Source organism: Podarcis cretensis, assembly GCF_951804945.1.
Source record: "Podarcis cretensis genome assembly, chromosome: 1".
Lineage (NCBI taxonomy): Eukaryota > Metazoa > Chordata > Lepidosauria > Squamata > Lacertidae > Podarcis > Podarcis cretensis.
The window spans coordinates 117,136,408-117,155,676 of NC_137170.1; the positions used below are offsets into that span (position 1 = coordinate 117,136,408).

At 40.0% G+C, this 19,269-nt stretch overlaps 1 protein-coding gene across 49 annotated transcripts in view; it reads left to right on the top strand.

Moving 5' to 3' along the window:
• Positions 1-19,269, top strand: part of TTN (titin) — a 300,685-nt gene that overhangs the window by 131,745 nt on the left and 149,671 nt on the right. For 35 of the 49 annotated variants that reach the window (XM_079974390.1, XM_079974400.1, XM_079974409.1 and 32 more), the window contains 29 exons: positions 150-221; positions 878-961; positions 2,033-2,137; positions 3,198-3,356; positions 4,497-4,550; positions 4,985-5,068; positions 5,456-5,521; positions 5,851-5,931; positions 6,371-6,454; positions 7,288-7,371; positions 7,687-7,761; positions 9,159-9,242; positions 9,418-9,744; positions 10,992-11,078; positions 11,258-11,335; positions 11,649-11,726; positions 12,180-12,263; positions 12,525-12,608; positions 12,788-12,868; positions 14,469-14,552; positions 14,923-14,997; positions 15,159-15,233; positions 15,469-15,543; positions 15,871-15,954; positions 16,441-16,779; positions 17,100-17,183; positions 17,973-18,050; positions 18,268-18,351; positions 18,885-18,968. In XM_079974390.1, the coding sequence (XP_079830516.1) occupies positions 150-221; positions 878-961; positions 2,033-2,137; positions 3,198-3,356; positions 4,497-4,550; positions 4,985-5,068; positions 5,456-5,521; positions 5,851-5,931; positions 6,371-6,454; positions 7,288-7,371; positions 7,687-7,761; positions 9,159-9,242; positions 9,418-9,744; positions 10,992-11,078; positions 11,258-11,335; positions 11,649-11,726; positions 12,180-12,263; positions 12,525-12,608; positions 12,788-12,868; positions 14,469-14,552; positions 14,923-14,997; positions 15,159-15,233; positions 15,469-15,543; positions 15,871-15,954; positions 16,441-16,779; positions 17,100-17,183; positions 17,973-18,050; positions 18,268-18,351; positions 18,885-18,968 (2,913 nt within the window). The remainder of the gene's footprint in view (positions 1-149; positions 222-877; positions 962-2,032; positions 2,138-3,197; positions 3,357-4,496; positions 4,551-4,984; positions 5,069-5,455; positions 5,522-5,850; positions 5,932-6,370; positions 6,455-7,287; positions 7,372-7,686; positions 7,762-9,158; positions 9,243-9,417; positions 9,745-10,991; positions 11,079-11,257; positions 11,336-11,648; positions 11,727-12,179; positions 12,264-12,524; positions 12,609-12,787; positions 12,869-14,468; positions 14,553-14,922; positions 14,998-15,158; positions 15,234-15,468; positions 15,544-15,870; positions 15,955-16,440; positions 16,780-17,099; positions 17,184-17,972; positions 18,051-18,267; positions 18,352-18,884; positions 18,969-19,269) is intronic. The other 14 variants (XM_079974394.1, XM_079974402.1, XM_079974422.1 and 11 more) reach the window with 10 other exon arrangements.

The window sequence follows — 19,269 nt, forward strand, 5'->3', positions numbered from 1 at the left end:
TCTTTGGATCTTCCTCTTAATCATATGTATGTTCATTTCATATTTGAGTCCTATGCAGCATATGTTTGTGTATAGTTGTTGATAATAGCCGTCATGGTCTCTTAGTCTCTACATATTCTTACATATTCTCATTTTAACATTATTAAAAGTACCTGAGAAAGCGGTCCCTGAAGAAAAAGTGCCGCGACTACGCAAAAGGGAAGAAGCTCCTCCAGCTAAAGGTATGCTTTCCTTCAAAACAAACAAACAAAACAGAACATAACAAAAAGACCATTGCAGTCAAATGTAGACAAGGATTAAATGTAAGGTGTTGGTTGTGTTTAGAATAGATTTATGAAAGATTTAGAAAACTTACTGATTAGAATATTTGTGTGAGACTGCATGGGAAAAATACGGAATAACACATACAATCTTGCTTAAAATGTATATAGGAAGTGCAGTGTAAGCGATGGAAGTCAATCAATGAAATTTTATTATTATTTTCATATTGAGATATTTGTAGAAGAAATTTGGAATAAATTCTTCCAACTTTTCTTCTTCTTTTCTCTTTATTTTTTCTTCTTCTTTTTTCTTTTCTTCTTTTTTTCTCTTTTGTTCCATTTTTCATGTATATATGCTTATTTGAAGGGTATATGTGTGTATGTATTTGCAGTGTTTTGCTTATATTTTGTAACAATTATGTTAAATAACATTAAAATTTAATAAAAAAACAAAACAAACAAAACAAAAAGACCATTGGTCTTTTACATCGGCACCATTATTTAAATGTCCTCTATATCTTTTTAGTTGCTGCCTCTTCTTTGTAGCCGAAATCTGTACTTTTAACATCATTCTTGCCACTTCAAAAAAATTCTAAAACTAAATGGTCTCTTTAAAGTGCCTGAGGTACCTAAGAAAGTCGTCCCTGAAGAAAAATTACCTGTTGCTGTTCCCAAAAAGGTGGAAGCTCCTCCAGCCAGAGGTATGCATTTAAGTGGTCAATGGTCTTATTATCTAAAAGAGCTTTTACCTTTCTTTCGTATGCTGACCATCATTTTATGTTTCATACCATGTCACATTGCTTGCAACTGTTCAACATCTTTTCATAGGGCAGGAATGGGGAACCTTAGATCTGGGGGCCAAATACAGCCCTGTGGGCTTCTCCATCTGGTCTTCAAAACGTTCCTCAAGCCACATACACTCCCAAGGTCACATACCTCATCGGCCATACTTTGTATCCTCCTTGAGTAAAAGGATGCAGGTGGCGCTGTGGTCTAAACCACTGAGCCTCTTGGGCTTGCCAGTCAGAAGGTTAGCGGTTCAAATCCCCATGCGCGATGGGGTGAGCTCCCGTTGCTCTGTCCCAGCTCCTGCCAACCTAGTGGTTCAATAGCACATCAGTGCAAGTAGATAAATAGGTACCGCTGCGGTGGGAAGGCAAACAGCGTTTCCATGCACTCTGGTTTCTGTCACAGTGTTCCATTGCGCCAGAAGTGGTTCAGTCATTCTGGCCACATAACCCATAAAAGCTGTCTGTGGACAAACTCCGGCTCCCTCAGCTGGAAAGCGAGATGAGTGCCGCAACCCCATAGTTGCCTTTGGACTTAAATGTCCAGGGGTCCTTTACGTTTACCTCCTTGGGTATTTTTGCCAGGCTGGGATGGATGCTTAGACGGATGGATAATAAAGTAGGGTTGGTGAGTGTGTGTACAAACTGACCTACTGTCAAATTTGCATTAGTTCCTCTCTGCACATTTGCCTCTGGCCCTGTGCACCACTGATATTTGTCCCCCAGAAGCTTGCCCCAAAGCGAAGGAAGCCCTCAGGCTGAGAAAGCTTCCCCATCCCTGTCAAGAGGGGAGGATTTGCTTATGTGTGTTTTGCAGTTCTGTATTAGCTTTACTTTGTACGTTGCCTAGTAAAGAAGAGTATATAGTTTACTTGTCCATTTTGCAGTTGTTAGTTGCACAAGTGTTCAGACAAACCTCCTCAGATATCAGTCAGGAATCTGTATATCCCCATTAAAACTCAATGCGTTTAATGTCTTTTAAAGTGCCTGAGGTGTCTAAGAGAGCTGTTCTAGAAGAGAAAAGATTTGTTTCAGAAGAAAAAGTATCTGTTGCCATTTCTAAAAGAGTGGAAGCTCCACCACCTGAAGGTATATTTGCAAATAATTAGAACTGTGAGGAATTTAACTGTGTTCAGGTGCTTTTTGTTGTTGCTGCTCTTCACTGCTCTTCACTGCTCTTCCCTGTTAACATCTGCCATTACAGTTTTGTGTTTGTGTGTCTCTGGACATTTGTATAACATCTGACACCCAGGCAAGCTCCTCAGATGAAATGTCTTTTCTCAGATCCAATTCCTTGGTTACCCAGAATGTCAATAGCATTTATTATTTATCCATTACATTTTATCCCACCCTACTTCCAAGAATCTCAGGGTGATATACAAGGTCCCTCCTTTCATTTTGCTTTTGCAACAACCTAGTGAGATGAGTTAAGCTGAGAGATAGTGATTGATCCAGTCACCCAGTGAGATTCATGGCTGAGCCCCACATTCTAGTCAGACACACCTATATCATGGTGGCAGAAGTAAATCTTGTGCAAAGTCTTACAGAAGCCCTTGTGCAAGTGGAGGAGATCCTATGGGTCTGGGGTAGATTTGTCATTCAACGTTCTTCCATTAAGTCAGAAGCAGCCCAACTATGCTTGGAAAAGGTTTTCTTCTAAATGAAGATCACCCCCTTGGATCTAACCCATTATCCTTTCAACTTTCCATAGTCTGCGGAAAGAAGTCATGATTTAGGGGCAAGGGTACACAGTGTACACATAGGACACCTGTAGTGCGACATGGGTTTTCCTACATAAAACTCCACCTGATTTTTCTTGTAAGAATCTGTCCCCTGATGGAGTCATCACATACCACAATGCAGGATTCCATAGATCAAGAGACCTTAGCAAGTCATCTAGACCCTTGCAGTAGCTAACTTTGATGTAGATACTTTGCTATTAATTCTCTTATGTACCAGTTGTAATGGGGAAAGATCTGAGATCGCTAGAATTGCAGTTGACATGAATGTGTGTTTCTGTGTATGCAAATCAGTTCATGTCCTTTGTATATGCCTGCTTGTAGTAATTACACTGACCTGGCAAGGGTGGTTATAGGACATCTAACCCCACAGCAAAATTAAAAATAACCCACCTTTAAAATATTAACAGTGGAAGAATGGCCTGAAGAGGTGGAGGAGGAAGAAGTGGAAGAAGAAGAAATTTATGAAAGAGAGGCGGAGATTTCTTATGAAAGGGAGGAGGAGGAAATTTCTTATGAGAGAGAGGAGATCTCTTATGAGAGAGAGGAAGAGATTTCTGAAGTAACAGGTATGCCTCAATTCAACAACCAGCAGCAAATGTTAGTATAGTATAATATCTTCCATTATATCCTTTGGGCTGAATTGAATGTAATTATTTAATGACCTTTTGAAATTAAGCCAGTCATTTGCTGCTTATGATATGATTTACTTTGTTCGGAACCCAAACAAGGGTTTAAAAGATAAATTTAAGAGTGCATACACTTTTTCTTTTCTTATTTCCCTCCATCATTCTTATTTTCACATGAAAATACAGAAACGAACCCAAGTGTTCTTTTCTCAAATTTACAAATATAGGCAGAGCACTGCAGGCCAATTTGTATAAGAATAAAAGTTTCCTAAATTCCTACACAGATAACACATATTATTTAGGGTGGCTCAACTTTCAGAGCCTCATTACTCTCCCAAGAAAGCTGGAACCACCAGAAACAGACAGAAAAAGAGCTACATATTTGAAAGAGATAGTATTTATTCATTCATTCATTCATTCATTCATTCATTCATATGATTTATTACTTGCTTATCATTATAAAATAATTCCAAATATTAGTCACCTTCATATCAGCCATGTAGAGCTAAACGAAACAAAAGTACATGAAATTTAACTTACCTAAAGCCATTGCTCCAAGAGCTATGGAATTAAAGGATGTGATCTAATACCCCATTTCATAAGGCTCCCCCTATTTATTACAAGAACCATTGAGATAGGCCCTTTCATGGATGTGACCTTTTCAAGGAAGTTGAGATATGTCATCTCTCGCTGAAGTCACTGTGGATGTTTACATTGACTTCAGTGGGAACTGGGAAGTAATCTACTCACTTTTTTCCATGAAATGGTCAGAAGAGAGAGTATGGCCTCTGTTGAGAGGAAAGCAGGGATGGAGAACCTGTGGCCCTCCAGAGCTTGCTGGACTCCCAACGACCCCAGCTAGCATGGCCAATGGTCAGGAATTATGGGAGTTGTAGTCGAGCAATATCAGGAGGTCTGTCCCTGGAGTAAACCTACCTGCACATGTTACTAGGAGTAACATGAGATGAAAGTAAATATATGTGTGTTTGTAAGAGCTGTCACTTTCTTGTTTTGTTAATTGTATCAACATGTGCATGTCAACTATTCAAGTATACCTTCTTAATATCTTTACATTAACAGAAGAGGCCTACTACGCTGAGGAGACAGTGCATGAAGAAGTCCCACCAGTTAAAGGTATACCAGCAACTCTTTGGTATTAAATTATCAACTCTTCAATATAGATGTTTGACAGCTGTCTGTCCCATGCTTGTTACTATTGTATTTGTGCTTGTTTTTTTGTTGTTGTAGTGCTCAAAGTATTACAAACTATCTTTTTTGACTGGCAATGACCTGTTTGCAAATTCCTGTGCCTTTCTCAATTTTAAAAACCCTAAATGCCAGCAATGGCCCATTTTGCTTTCATATAATACCTTGTGTATCTTTTGATTCTGCTGTGCAGAGATGAGTATGTCTTAGTGTGTGTTTCTGTATGTGTATAAAACAGAATTAGCCTCTGAACATTTCAACTGAATTTTGCATTGAAATATGGATTCATCTCCTTATTTTTCTATACTGTTTGAATAACATGCACAGCGAACATAACTGATACTTAAATATTCTTCCTGAAGTGCCTGAGGTTCGGAAGAAACCTGAACCAGAAAAGAAAGTACCAGTTGCTGTTCCCAAGAAAGTGGAAGCTCCCCCTGCTAGAGGTATATATATATATAGACTGCTTTTTTCACTTAGGCAAAATTAGGGTTGCCATACGTCTGGATTTTCTCGGACATTACTGGGATTTCAAAGGCTCAACAACTTTGGGGTTTGTCTAAAAAAGCTCAACAACTTTCGGGGTGCCCTGGTTTTTACTTTTTGAAATATGGCAACCCTAGGCAATTTTTATTTTTTTTTTGTGTCGTCTGTCATCTAAACTATTTGAGTTGATATTAATATCTTTTGCATTAAGTATGAGCAATTGCTTGTCTCTAAGCAATCTGGCTGTGGATTTACTCAGTGAAATGTATGTGTTGTAAGTTCTGAATGTGTTTTCCTATTGATGTTCAAATCACTCCAACGTTATAAAATTTTGTAATATTTTTAAGTGACCAAGAAAGCTCCTCCTGAGGAACGGGCACCACCTAAAGCAAAAGAACCTCCAGCACCCAAAGGTAACACACACGCAAAATCATGTCAGTAATGTGTTTTGTCTAGATAGCATCATGTATATATTTTGTTGGTCCATTTCACATAAGAATTATATGGGTTTCATGCACATTAATATCTTGAGGGACTGTCGCCATGTATTGGCCCCTCTTTCAATCTTCTGCCAGTAATGTTGTCAGTTCCTCGGTCTCTTTTACTGTCTCATTCATGTTTTATATATGGTAAATAATAGATCAGTATTTTTAAATGGAACTGAATTATAGTCAAAATATATTCCTGTCATTCTGAGATGGAACCACATGCAATATTCCTACCTTTGCTTGTTGTCTTTAAGTGACCGAAGTACACAAGAAAAAGGTTGTCACTGAAGAAAAAGTAACAGTCACTAAGAAGGAGGAGGCTCCACCAAAAAGAGGTATATAAAGTTTTAAATTCTGTGGAATTTATATATATGTATCTTAAGATTTCTTGGGAGCTAAAGAACTGCACAGCAAATGCGAGAAACCCAGGGGACTCAGTCATCAAATATCTCCCCCCATGATGCAGAGCAAACCACTTTTGAAACTGAATGAGCTTTCAAAGGCTATTTGTGATATAGCATGGGAGAGGAATATAGCAGGGGAAGAAAGAATTTATTGTTCAAACAAGAAAAGTTGTTTTTAGGCATGCCAAAGGTAACTCTTTGCATCCTTCTTTTGCCATAGTGGTCTAATTATGTTAAATAGTCTGTGTTTCCTTTTCTTGTTTTATGTACAATGTCAAGATCTCGGTACTTTGAATCGTTTTATTACCTGGTTTATATTTGTCACATGTACGTGATTTAAGTCACCTGAAAATTAATAATATCTTTCAAGTGCCAGCTGTGCCAAAGAAAGCTGTGCCGGAGGAGAAAGTCCCCATTCCGGTTCCCAAGAAAGCAGTGGCTCCACCAGCTAAAGGTACACCTGCTTTCTCTGACTCTACAAGAGGGCTTTTGAATAGGTCAGAAACAGGCACCCGCTGGAGTTGTGAACCAGCTGCTTCTGATAAGGAAAAAGTAAACTTGACTAAATTTCACAGAAATGTTCTGCTCTGTGTCAAAACAAATGCAGAATATTAGGGTTAAACTGGGACACTTGAAACGCTGGTGTTAATGAATTCCTGTAGGCACTTTGCCTGCACAACTTCGAGCAGCTGGCCTTTGCTGATCTGCAGCAGTGCATTGTGTTGACTGTGTAGTTTGTAAGGTCTTTTGTAATATTATTTTTATGTGGGTAAAACTGCCACGTGCTTTAGACCTCTTATTGCATTCTTGTTTTGTGAGACATTTCTCTGTCCCTGTTAAAAGCTGTCCTGAATCTTAACGTCCTTCTTGAAAGATTTCTGCAGTGTACATTCTTTTGGACCTTAATTTTTTAAAAAAAAAAAAAAGAAAGAAAGAAAATAAATAAATAATTTCATAAATATTATTTCTGTTTAAAAATCTGCAGTGAATATTTTACATTATGATGCCTTTGGATAAGAAATAAGTATTTCTGTTCTTGAAAAAGAGCAAATTCCATAAACCAAAAGCAGGCCAGTTAATAGCCTGTATTGTCAAGTTTTTGCTAAATGTATGTCTGCTTAATATTATGTTGTCATGTTGGTCTCCTGTATTAGAAAATCTTGAGATATCAAATGTCTATGAAGTTTTCTTTGTCTGTAATCCTCTTACAAGACCACCAACAGCAACACTTCAGAGAGAGGGTTTTAAATTCACAACGTGGTTTTCTTACATTTCCTATCTTTCAAGTGCCAGAAGTTCCAAAGACAGTTATCTCAGAAGAAAAAATATCTATTGCTGTCCCCAAAAGGAAAGCAGTCCCTCCAGAAAAAGGTATACAAGCTTTGAAGTAAACTAAATCAAAGTACAAGTGGTTTATGTGCTAACAACCTGCCTATTAATTCCCATAGCCAACCCTAAGTTATTAAGGAAATTCATTTTTCTGCCCCAAATACATTTGAGAGGATATTGCTTTGGGCACTCCCCTCCCCCAATTTATTTTATTTTATTTAAACCTAGAAGGCTTGACATAAAAGTTACATTTGTTTTGTAACTGCTTAATCAATCTTATTGAAATTCCCGTTGTCTGACTCAAATAGTGTTTCCCATAAGAAATGCTAAAGTTCAATCCTCTGTCTTTAATAATAGTTGTGGAAGAGCACTGGGGGTATTCGGAAGAAATGTCTGTTTCTCTTCACACAGAGGAGGAAGTTTCATATACAGGTATGAACTCAACCAGGGTAGGGGAACAGGAATCCTAACCAATGCACCGTATAGATTAATGGGCAGGGTGAGAACATAAAATGAACCTACTAGATCAGGCCAATGACCCATCTAGTCCAGCATTCTGTTTTCACAGTGTTTCATGAGATGCCTTTGGGAAGCATGTGGCATAGTTGTCAACTTTTCCCTTTTCTTGCGAGGAATCCTATTTGGAATAAGGGAATTCCCCTTTAAAAAGAGGAAACGTTGATAGCTATGGCATGTGGGTATCACCTCAGTTTTCACTTTTATATTAAAATGAGGTGTATCTAAAGGTGTTCTACTGATCCATTAGAGGCTTCCATCAGCCAAATGGTGAGGAAAGTGATTTTTGCCAAATCCCTCTTGTTCTTGCAGCCGCCATGCCTCTGCTCCACAAATGTGCTCTGCGGAAGGTGGCGTGGAGGATGCAGAGGGGAAGGCAATTTGGTGTAAACTGATGTTTCCTTCCCTGTTCTGATGACAGAAGCCTCCACTTTCTAAAAAAAACACAAAACCCTCCCGTCGGTGGAGGTGCATCTTTGGAAACAACCCAATCTGTCTTTTTCTTACATTAGCAGAATTATTAGTTCTAGAACTAAACCAGTGTAAATGCTAATTCACTAAAGAAGTTCACTGATATAAAGCAGTGGTGCAGGATAGTATTTGTGTAAGAATAGCTTAGGGTGTTCAACTTCATTCATGGTGAGGCAAAAAAGAAGCAGTTTGTTGGTCTAAATCACAGATAACAGTGGACTTTTGGTTGTTTGGCTCCCCATACCCTCCAACAGAGTAAATTTCACAGCTTGCATAAATTATTGGTTTGTTTGTTCATTTTTGGTTTGGATGACTGCTACAGTTGTCCCATCCCATAAAGCTGAAGACCTAAATCTTCCCACATACTGTAATCTCTTCTAGAATGTAGAAATTTCTTCAAAATGTCAATAACCTAAACAGAGACTTGGCATAATACCCACTTAATGTAACCAGACTTTCAATGACTTCCACCCCTTTGATTTACCAGACATAGCAGCTTGCAATGAAAGTCCCTATGTATTATCTTGAAAAATTACTGTAGATTACTGTCTAGAGTATTTCTAAGTAATAGCACCTGAAGAAATGGGCAGCTTTCCAATATGATAGACATATAGACTCCACTGATCCTAACAACAAAATGGTGTATATGCACTACACCAGTAAGAAGATGGATGTATAAAGACTATACCTGCAACTATGCGTTAGCCACATCTTGTCCAAATGTTTGTTCATTTGTCTGGCAACATAAATGTTTGTTTCTGTCAAATTTCCTACTGCTCTTTATGGCCTTCTGTACCTTTACCATCAAAGCTCTGAAACATAAATATACTGTGTCTTTAAAGTTCCCGAAGAACCTGAGAGAATTCCCACAAAACAGAAAATGCCCATATCAATTGCCGCTAAAGTGAAGAAACCTCCAGCTAAAGGTACATTTAATATTGTGCCAATGTGTGCTCTTTGTGTGCCATAAGTGTATACCGTCTGCTGCTGTATATCTGAGTGTTCTTGTCCTAGCTTGATTCTTTCATTGCAGTGAAATTTGGTTCTTAGTATGCGTTAAATAATAAGTTAGCTAAGACTTGAAAATTCGTATTTTTTAAGTGCCTGAAGTCCGTAAGACCGTTACTCGAAAAGAAGTGGTTCATGTGGAAGTTCCCCAATATGAAGAGGAGGAAGAGGCTCCCCAATATGAAGAGGAAGAAGTCACACAATATGAAGAGGAAGAAGTCACACAATATGAAGAGGAAGTCACACAATATGAGAAAGAAGTCTCTCATTATGAGGAGGAAGTCACCCGATATGAGGAAGAAGTCACACAATATGAGGAGGAAGTACCTCAATATGAAGAGGAGGAAGTTCCTCATTATGAAGAAGTTCCTGAGTATGAGGAAGAGAAAGAAGTGCCTCCTCCGCCTCCTCCAGCTAAAGGTAACATCCCAGTTTACAAGCGCATTACAAAGAAAGGATTATTATTATTATTTAATGCTCTTGGTTTGGCTTTGGCTTTTGTTTGCTTGGTTATTTATTTGGTTTTCGCTTTCAGTTCATTTTGCTCTCCTTTGTTGTGAGATGTGTGCGGTGCAGCTCATGTTGCAAGTAGAAATAGCTGTAGTTGAATTAGAGAATATCCCAGAAACACTGAGCTTGTCCGTGCTAGGCAGTGTCTTTAGTCCTAGCAAAACTCTCAGGAATATATTTCATTTCCACCCAGGCTTCTCCAAGCTGAATGAAATGTCAATTCAGCAAGCTAGTTGTGTGCCAAAACCCTGTGACACCACAGTTCCCAGAGAGTAAATAACCAGAGAAGACAACAGCATATAGTTTGGGGGTAAAATAGATTACAAAAATATGTACAGAACATCTGATAGCATTGTCCTATGCTCTACTGAATAGTGAGATCAGGAAGAAAATGTCTAGCATCCGATAGTGTCCCCATGTTCTTCCATTGCCAACCACCCCTCTCCATGTGCCGAGCAATATATCTTAACCATAGAGGAGATGGGAAATTTCTACTCCATGACCTTCCCTTAAATAACTTATCTTTGAATCTTTGCTTTTGAATTACTCTTCCCTCCCAGCATCAGTGTCCCCATCTGCGGAAGCTTTGTGGTAAAACATCTGCTTTGAATGTAGAAGGTTCTAGTTTCAATCCCTGGCATTCCCAGGCAGGACTAAGAATGTCCCGTTTGTCATTATACAGTCACACCTTGGAAGTCGAATGGAATCCGTTCCGGAAGTCCGTTTGACTTCCAAAACGTTTGGAAACCAAAGCTGCGGAAGCCCCATCAGACATTTGGCTTCCAAAAATAGTTCGCAAACCGGAACAGTCACTTCCGGGTTTGCGGCATTTGGGAGCCAAAACGTCCGAGTACCATGGCGTTCGGGACCCAAGGTATGACTAATTGACAACGAGGAGCTAGATGGAGCCAGTGGTCTGGCTTGATTACAAAAAAACAGCTATGTATGCCCCATTTCACTGTATTCAGGAAGGAGCCCCAACACTCTGGAGAGGACTTTCAGGAGATGCAAGTGGCTGCAAGGGGGAAGAGAGAGCAAGCAACTTTCCTTTAGTTAACTTAGCTTGCAGGGGTCATGTCAGAGTGTTGCAATACAGCTGTGTTCTTATGGTGCGTCTTGGTGCATCCATTCTTTTAAATACAATCTTATCCTTCAAGTGCCTGAGGTACCAAAGAAGCCTGTCCCTGAGAAAAAGGCTCCTCCTGCGCCTGTCCCCAAGAAGAAGGAAGCTCCTCCAGCGAAAGGTACATCATCTCTTCATTCGGTGTCCTCAAACTCTTGCTTTCATTTCATTAAGTTTGTTGGCTCAGTGGCGTTAGTGGGCTGGGGGTCAGCTGTAGACATGGCCTTTGTTGACTCTCTGTTTTAATGTGCTGTGTGAATGGTGTGGTGTCCTCAACAATCTCTTGCCCTATCTTTAAAGTGCCTGAGGTGCCAAAGAAACCAGTCCCGGAAGAAAAGGTTCCGGTTCCTAAACGAAAAGAAGCCCCACCAGCTAAAGGTAAATCAGTGTGAGGCTTGCCCTGTGCAAATAAACTTACCTATTAGGCTACAACTAGGCTGTTGATTGCAATGATGTACTTAGATTTTCCTGTTGTGTTGATGTTGTGTCATGACCCACTCTGGGCACATTTATGTGGTAAAATTGCTGTGCAAACAATAACTGTGTTAATAGTCCTTTAATCCTGTTAAATGTAACTTCTTGTTTATTTTCTTCAACAACAAAAAAATCTTCTTGTGTTTTGTGTCACTGTTCTCCATCTTCATTTGGAAACCAAATTCTATGCTCAAAGTACTGTCTCTTTCAATTGAAGTGCCTGAAGTGCCCAAGAAAGTGGTCCCTGAAGAGAAAGTACCTATTCCTAAAAAGGTGGAAGCTCCTCCCGCTAAAGGTATCGTCCCCTTGTTCACCTGGTCATCCTTTTAAACCAGGGTTTCCCCAAACTTGGGTTTCCAGGTGGGTTTTTTGGGACTACAATGCCCATCATCCCTGGCCACTGGTTCTGCTAGCTAGGGATGATGGGCGTTGTAATCCAAAAACAGCTCATGACTCAAGTTTGGAGAGCCTTGTTGTAAGCAATTGACCTGCCACGTTACATAGCAGGGCTGCAGTTTGTTGTACCTCTCCCTGGGTGGTCAATACCATGAAGGGTGGGCCTGTAAATATAAATATTAAAGAAACATTATATCAGTGAGAAAAACCTGGCAGTTTCATTAAGAGCAGATCTGCAAATCCCCTTGCCCTTGTGGTTCAGATGCAGCACATTCTTCTTTTAGTTCTTTTGCTTTGTGGTGTCTCAATACTAGAAGGAGTCAAATCAATCTACAAATTAATCTTTTTAAAGTGCCGGCCGTGCCGAAAAAAGCCGTGCCAGAAGAGAAAGTGCCTGTTGCGGTCCCCAAAAAACCAGAGCCTGCTCCACCTAAAGGTATCTGAAATAATATTTGAAAGATATAAATTATGCATACATCTGTAAGTGCTTTACCCATGGTTTAACACAGAGATATGTGCAGAATATTTCAACAAGCAATATTAACCATGCAGAATCAACAAGGATGTGTAGATGTGCAACCACAGACACACACACCCGAGATATCAATGGTTTTTGTGTTTTGTCTTCTGCTACATCTGTTCTTTCTTTTTCGTGATACAATGTGCATACAAAGTCTGTTTCTTGGTGTCTTTAAAGTGCCTGAGATACCCAAGAAAGCTGTGTCTGAAGCAAAGGTGCCTCTCACTGTGCCCAAAAAACCAGAATCTCCCCCAGCTAAAGGTATATCAACCCAGTCAAAATCAGTCTTCTTGATCTCATGTGTTTCTTTAATCTTAGATGTGATGCTTGTGTATGTCAAATATAGTTGTTGCCCCTTGCCTGTCAGCTCTTTCTATTTCTGTCTCTTTCTTTGTCACAACAAACCCATAAATCACATTCTTCAAATTAAATCCTTGAAGTGCCTCACATACCAAAGGAGCCTGTCCCAGAAGAAGCACCCGTTTATATACCTGAAGAAGAGGAAGCTATACCTGAAAAAGGTACATTCAGCTCATGATTATCCTTATCAAAGACCTCTTTTAAAAATAAGAACAATAATATGATCTGTGTCGTTGGCTTTATGTTCTCTAAAAGCCATGCAATCTGATCTTATGCATGTTTACTCAGGAATAAATTCTGCTAGCCTTACCAAATTCTGGGCAAGCAGAGTTTTGCTCATTCAGTGGGACTTCCCTTTTCCCCCCTTTTCCCCATGCACCCCTCAAAATCTCCTCAAATAGTCCCCTGACTTCCATATGTGAATTTTGAGGGTGCACAGAGGGGCACTGCAGGCGGGAGGAGACAACAGGAAAGTTCCATTGGGTAATCAGTAAAACAGCATTGGAGACAATGAACGATTACTCCCAAGTGAATGGGCATAGGACTGCAGACATACTTTTAATTGCAGCCTAAATACTTCTCTTTCTTGATCTTGTTTCATGCTGCAATTTTCTTCATAAAGCCTCTGAAAATAATTTTACAAACCTATTTCTAAAGACATAAATAATGGCACTTAAGTATTTAAAGATAACTGTTTCTAAGTAAAGATATTTGCATAGCCATACTCAAGAGGTGCGCCATCCAGTGTTGGAGGCAAACCATGTGAAGTGGTTTTGGAGAAGACATTGGGTAGGTATCTGAGATCAACCAGCCTGCCTACTGGTTGTTGATAGTTGGGTCAAGAGGTCACTCCCCAACAAGCATCAAGTGTGATGCTCCCCACCGGACTGCCTCTCAGTAGGGTGCTATGGCCCATTGGCCTCCATGTGACCTCTGGACAGCAATATCCCTTCCCAAACCCCTTTAACAGGGTAAGGTAAAGGTAAAGGGACCCCTGACCAGTAGGTCCAGTCGTGACTGACTCTGGGGTTGCGGTACTCATCTCGCTTTACTGGCCGAGGGAGCCGGCGTACAGCTTCCGGGTCATGTGGCCAGCATAACTAAGCCACTTCTGGTGAACCAGAGCAGCACACAGAAACGCTGTTGATCTTCCCACCAGAGTGGTACCTATTTATCTACTTGCACTTTGATGTGCTTTCGAACTGCTAGGTTGGCAGGAGCAGAGACCAAACAACAGGAGTTCACCCCATCACAGGGATTCGAACCGCCGACCTTCTGATCGGCAAGTCCTAGGCTCTGTGGTTTAACCCACAGTGCCACCCGTGTCTCATTTTAACAGGATACCCAGTTGTAAAAAGCTCCAGAACCGATTCCTTAACCTTAACCTTAACCTTAACTCATTATCTGATTTGGTATAACGACACTTCTTTGAACACTGTGGGATTTACTCCTAAGTAAACATGAATAGGATTGATGTACATTGTTTAGTTGTCACGAGCAAAGGCCCACATACTGTTTCGCAAATTGTTTTTGAAACTCCGCAAAATTTCAAATGTAGCGTGTGATATGGCCTGGCTGCTGTTCCGAGAGGAATAGTCACAAATTCTGTTACGCAAACCCTAAAGCAGATTCATGAATTGTGGCCTATGCTGTGACTTGTGTTTGTGCTCCCCGCCCTGCCCCAACCCCAACGTGAGCTATGTTTCTCTTTCCGAAGTGGATTAAAAACAAAATTCTTAATCCAAAAATATGTGTTTAAAGTCCCAGAAGTGCCAAAGAAAGTCGTCCCAGAAAAGAAAGTCCCTGCAGCTGTTCCCAAAAAAGTGGAGCCTCCTCCAGCAAAAGGTACATTGAGTAACAAAGAATTAGTGTATGTTTTCTTCAGTTGTTCTAACAACCTGACCTTCCAGAAGAGAAAAGAAACTTCTTGTTTGCCAGTGAATTCAGGGGGATTTAAACTGTGTGCAGGAAAAATTTCAAAATGTATATAGTACAACATGTTTGTCCTGTGTCACTTTTGTCTGTTTGCAATGTATGGAAAACTGCTTCCTGGCAGAATATTGTCTGAATTGCTGAAGTTCTTGTTCTGCGAATTTCTTGCTTTTTGTACACATCTTCCTGTTCTTGGTGCTTCTTGGTGTTGTGGTAGAACTGAGGATTTTTTTAAAAAACAAAACATATTCTCAAAACACTATCATATTATTATTTTTTTAAGTGGCTGAGGTTCCTAAACCCGTCCCTGAAGAGAAAGTGCCCGTTCCCAAAAAGGTGCCGTTTCCTCCAGCAAAAGGTATAGCCATATATCAAAACCAGAACGCTTTTGACACTTACTTTAAGTCTAGAAATTATCATTATGTCTCGGAGCATTGAAACACATAGCTAACAATGCTGTGAAGTCTTACATGTTTGTGTGTGTGGTGGCTTTAAATTAAGTCTATGTTGTCTTTAAAGTGCCTGAGGTTCCTAAGCCTGTTCCGGAGGAGAAAGTTCCTGTTGCCAAAAAGGTCCCAGCTCCTCCCAAAAAAGGTATATCCAATCTTTAAAACGGTGTGCAATTTTTACTTTTGTCCATACACTGATAACCATTTGTATTAATTAATTAGCTATTAAAGTAGGGTTGCCGTACGTCATACCTGGTGTTCACTTTTGGGAATATGGCAAAGTTGTCTGAATAGATAGCTCTTAAACGTTGCAATGTCATATGTGTTTTTCCGTACTGGCTCGAGACCAAATTCTTAAAACAACTCAATATTCTTTAAAGTGCCTGAAGTTCCCAAACCTGTCCCAGAAGAGAAAGTCCCTGTTCCTAAAAAGGTGGCAGCTCCTCCAGAGAAAGGTATATCCATAAATCTATACCTATAGATACATAAGATGATAACATTTATCATGGCATTAACCAGTCATTTTTGTTGTTGTTGTCCCATTACATTTGAACTTGAACCAACTAAACAATGCCATCCTATATACTTCGACTCAGAAGTAAGTCCCATTGGGATCAATAGGACTTACACCCAGGAAAATGGTGGGTATAGGATTGCATCCTAAATCAGCATAGTGATTTGTGTCATCTTGTATGTCTGTGTGTTGCTTTTGATCTTGTAGTTTGATTGACACTGTGCAATATATATAAAAAAGCTAAAGTAGCGGTGTCATGTCTTTAAAGTGCCTGAGGTACCCAAGAAAGTTGTCCCTGAAAAGAAGGTACCAACTGCTCCTCCTAAAAAAGTAGAGGCTCCACCTGCCAAAGGTACATCTCTTCTTATCTGTGTTATAACGTTCTTCTTTCATATTACTAATTATATGTGTGTTTTATCACAGACTGTCAAATATACGTTAGTAACTTCTTGCATTTGTTTTTATTCATGCTTTAAGAATTGTGTGGTTTTCTTATACTCGGTAAACAATTTAAAAATGCCTACCTAAAATGCCTACTGTGTTTTTTAACATCTCTGAGGAAAAAATATCTGCTGTTATATCAAAGAAAATTCTTCCACCTAAGTTTGTTTTTGTGCATCTCTAAATATCTTGTAATGAGAATTTATTATTAATCTTTTCTAACATCTTCTAGTCTATTACTATAGGCTACTAGCATTACAGGTATCCCTTTTTTATTTTTTTAAACCCTTCTTGTAATTATTTGATAACTTTGGGTGGTTTTCTTTCTATGTTTGCTTTGTATGCTTATGCACCAGCAAGTCTTTGAAATAATGAAAAATTAATGCTATCTTTAAAGTGCCTGTGGTACGTAAGAAACCCATCCCTGAAGAACAGGTCACTGTTGAAAAATACTTCTATGAAGAATATGAGAAATATGAGACCTATGAGAAGACTGAGGAGTTTCTTCAGGTAGAAGAGGGTGAAGAACCTGAAGAATATGAGGAAGCCCCAGAACCTGAAAGATATGAAGAAGCTCCAGAAGAACCTGAAGTCGAGCAATACGAGGAAGCTCCAGAAGAATTTGAACAGTATGAAGAAGCTCCAGAACCGGAGGAACTTGAGTACTATGAAGAGGTTCGGGAGACCAAGGAGATTGAAGAATATGAGGAAGTGTATGAGGTTCCACCAGCAATAGGTATATTAATCACTTACCTGTTGTTTGTTGCTGCCCTGAGATTGAACCTTCTTTTGAATGCCCAAATTTCCCCTCCCCCAAAAAATCCACCCCAGTGTTCCCTGCTTTTGTGCTTACAAGACTCCACTTGAGGGCCAGGTTTCCCAGAGTGGGTCAAACCAACTATGCTGTTGTTACTGAAGAGTTCAAAAGCTAATGATGGGTGTATCCTCCTTTAATGATTAGAGACTTCTTCTGTAATTGTGATTACAGTCTTCTGAATTTGGCAATTTGGTTTCTTTGTAAATAACTAAAAACGCCTTCGTAAAATGTTTTTCAAGTGCCTGAGGTGCCTAAAAGAGCCATTGCTGAAGAAAAAGTAAAAGTTGCTGTACCTAAAAAAGAAGAAGCTCCACCAGCTAAAGGTACATAAAGCTGCTGAATCTGTTCCTTTGTGTACCCTGAAAAATCAGGTGCCCTTACGCGCGATCGTTGTCCTTACATTTCAGTTTTCACTAGCAGATAGGACATTAATTTTAATATGTCACTATGGGTTGTATCCATTGTTAGTCATAGTCATAACAGACCCAATGAAATTAAAGGTCATGACTAACATAGGCCCATTAATTTCACTCTGTCTGCTCTGAGTTGGACGTGAGCTATGTATACATCTGATAGCTTTTCCTCAGTTCTGTTAAGCCAATGCCTGGCCAGCTAGCGAGGAACTCCCCCAGCTTGGGCCTCTGATTGGTCAATGTGAACCTGGCTTTGCTGGGCAGAAAGTTGTACCCATGGCCATGACAACTGGGGAGGGGATTTCCCATCAGCCGGCAACCATGTGTGTTCAGCTGCCAGGGGAGGAGACCTTCCAGAGTGGCTTTTCAGAGGAAGAATGGGGCTTGAGAGAGGGTGTAGTTGGATTGTGGTTCCAAACCACCTAAGTTTCATTATGTTTTGTGGAACAGTTTCCCATATATGTAAAGACTAGATAAGAGAAGGCAGATCAGTATAGCTAACAAACTGGGATAGATAATTTTTTTTCCCTTCTCTGTCGAACTTGACATTTAATCAATATTGCCCCTATGCGTCTGTGCCGTTTTTTAAACCCCTTTCTGTCATTTCGTGTGGCATTTTAAGTCTGTTTTGTTTATTCTTGCACTTGATTCGTAATTCAAAGAATGGCAAACTCTTAAAAGAAATACATGTTTTTAAAGTGCCCGCAGCAAAAAAGAAACCAGAAGAAAAAGTACCTCTTGCTGTTCCTAAGAAAGAAGTGACTCCGCCACCTAAAGGTACATTCACTCTTCGCTATCTTGTGTATCTTTCATCTTCTCTCTGTGTATTTTGTACAAAGGTGTTGTGCACCTTCAATGGTATGTTGTGTTTGTTCTCTAAGTGTGCGTATTCATGGTGTGTCCTTGTCTTTTGCGTTCCCTTCTTTTGTAATTATGTATATAGCATTCATGTAAGATTCATAAATAGCTAAACAAAAGTATTGTATCTTTAAAGTGCCTGAGATACCTAAGAAAGCTGTTCCTGAAGAAAAAGTGCCTAAGACTGTTCCCAAAAGGAAAGAGCCTTCACCAACTAAAGGTAGATTCAGTAGTAAGACAGAAAGAATGTTGACATTCCTGTGTTCTCGTCTATGGTGTTATCACTAACGCCTCAGAAGAGAACTTTCAGCAGTGTGCACATTATTTTAGAAGTGTGTATTTCTCCAAATAGGGGACACGGGTGGCGCTGTGGGTAAAACCTCAGCGCCTAGGGCTTGCCAATCGCATGGTCGGCGGTTCGAATCCCCGCGGCGGGGTGCACTCCCGTCTTTCGGTCCCAGCTCCTGCCCACCTAGCAGTTCGAAAGCACCCCTAAGTGCAAGTAGATAAATAGGTACCGCTTTATAGCGGGAAGGTAAACAGCATTTCTGTGTGCTGCACTGGCGCTGGCTCGCCAGAGCAGCTTCGTCACGCTGGCTACGTGACCCGGAAGTGTCTCCGGACAGCGCTGGCCCCCGGCCTCTTAAGTGAGATGGGCGCACAACCCTAGAGTTGGACACGACTGGCCCATATGGGCAGGGGTACCTTTACTATTTCTCCAAATAAGCTTGAGTACATGCTCTATCTTTAAAGTGCCTGACATTCCCAAGAGAGCCGTCCCTGAAGAAAAAGTATCCATCACTACCTATGAAGCAGAAGAACCTCCCACAGTAAAAGGTAGATGAAATTTTTGAATAGGCAAGAACAAAAAAAAGTATATCTCCGTCAGTGTAGTTGCATGATCAGTGTGCTTAGATCACAGCAGTAAGGCCCTTAGATCTTCCTGGCACAAGTGTATCATAAATCCTATGAAATCTGGAGAAAACATTTTCATTTGGCTTACAAAAATCTGTTGACTGTTGACAACAGCTGTGATTGGAAGATGTCCTAAATAAAGTGACGGCATTTATTGTATAAAGGAAAAGAGGTATAGCTGACATTAGAAAATGTATTTTATCGGCCAAGCCAATTTATTAAA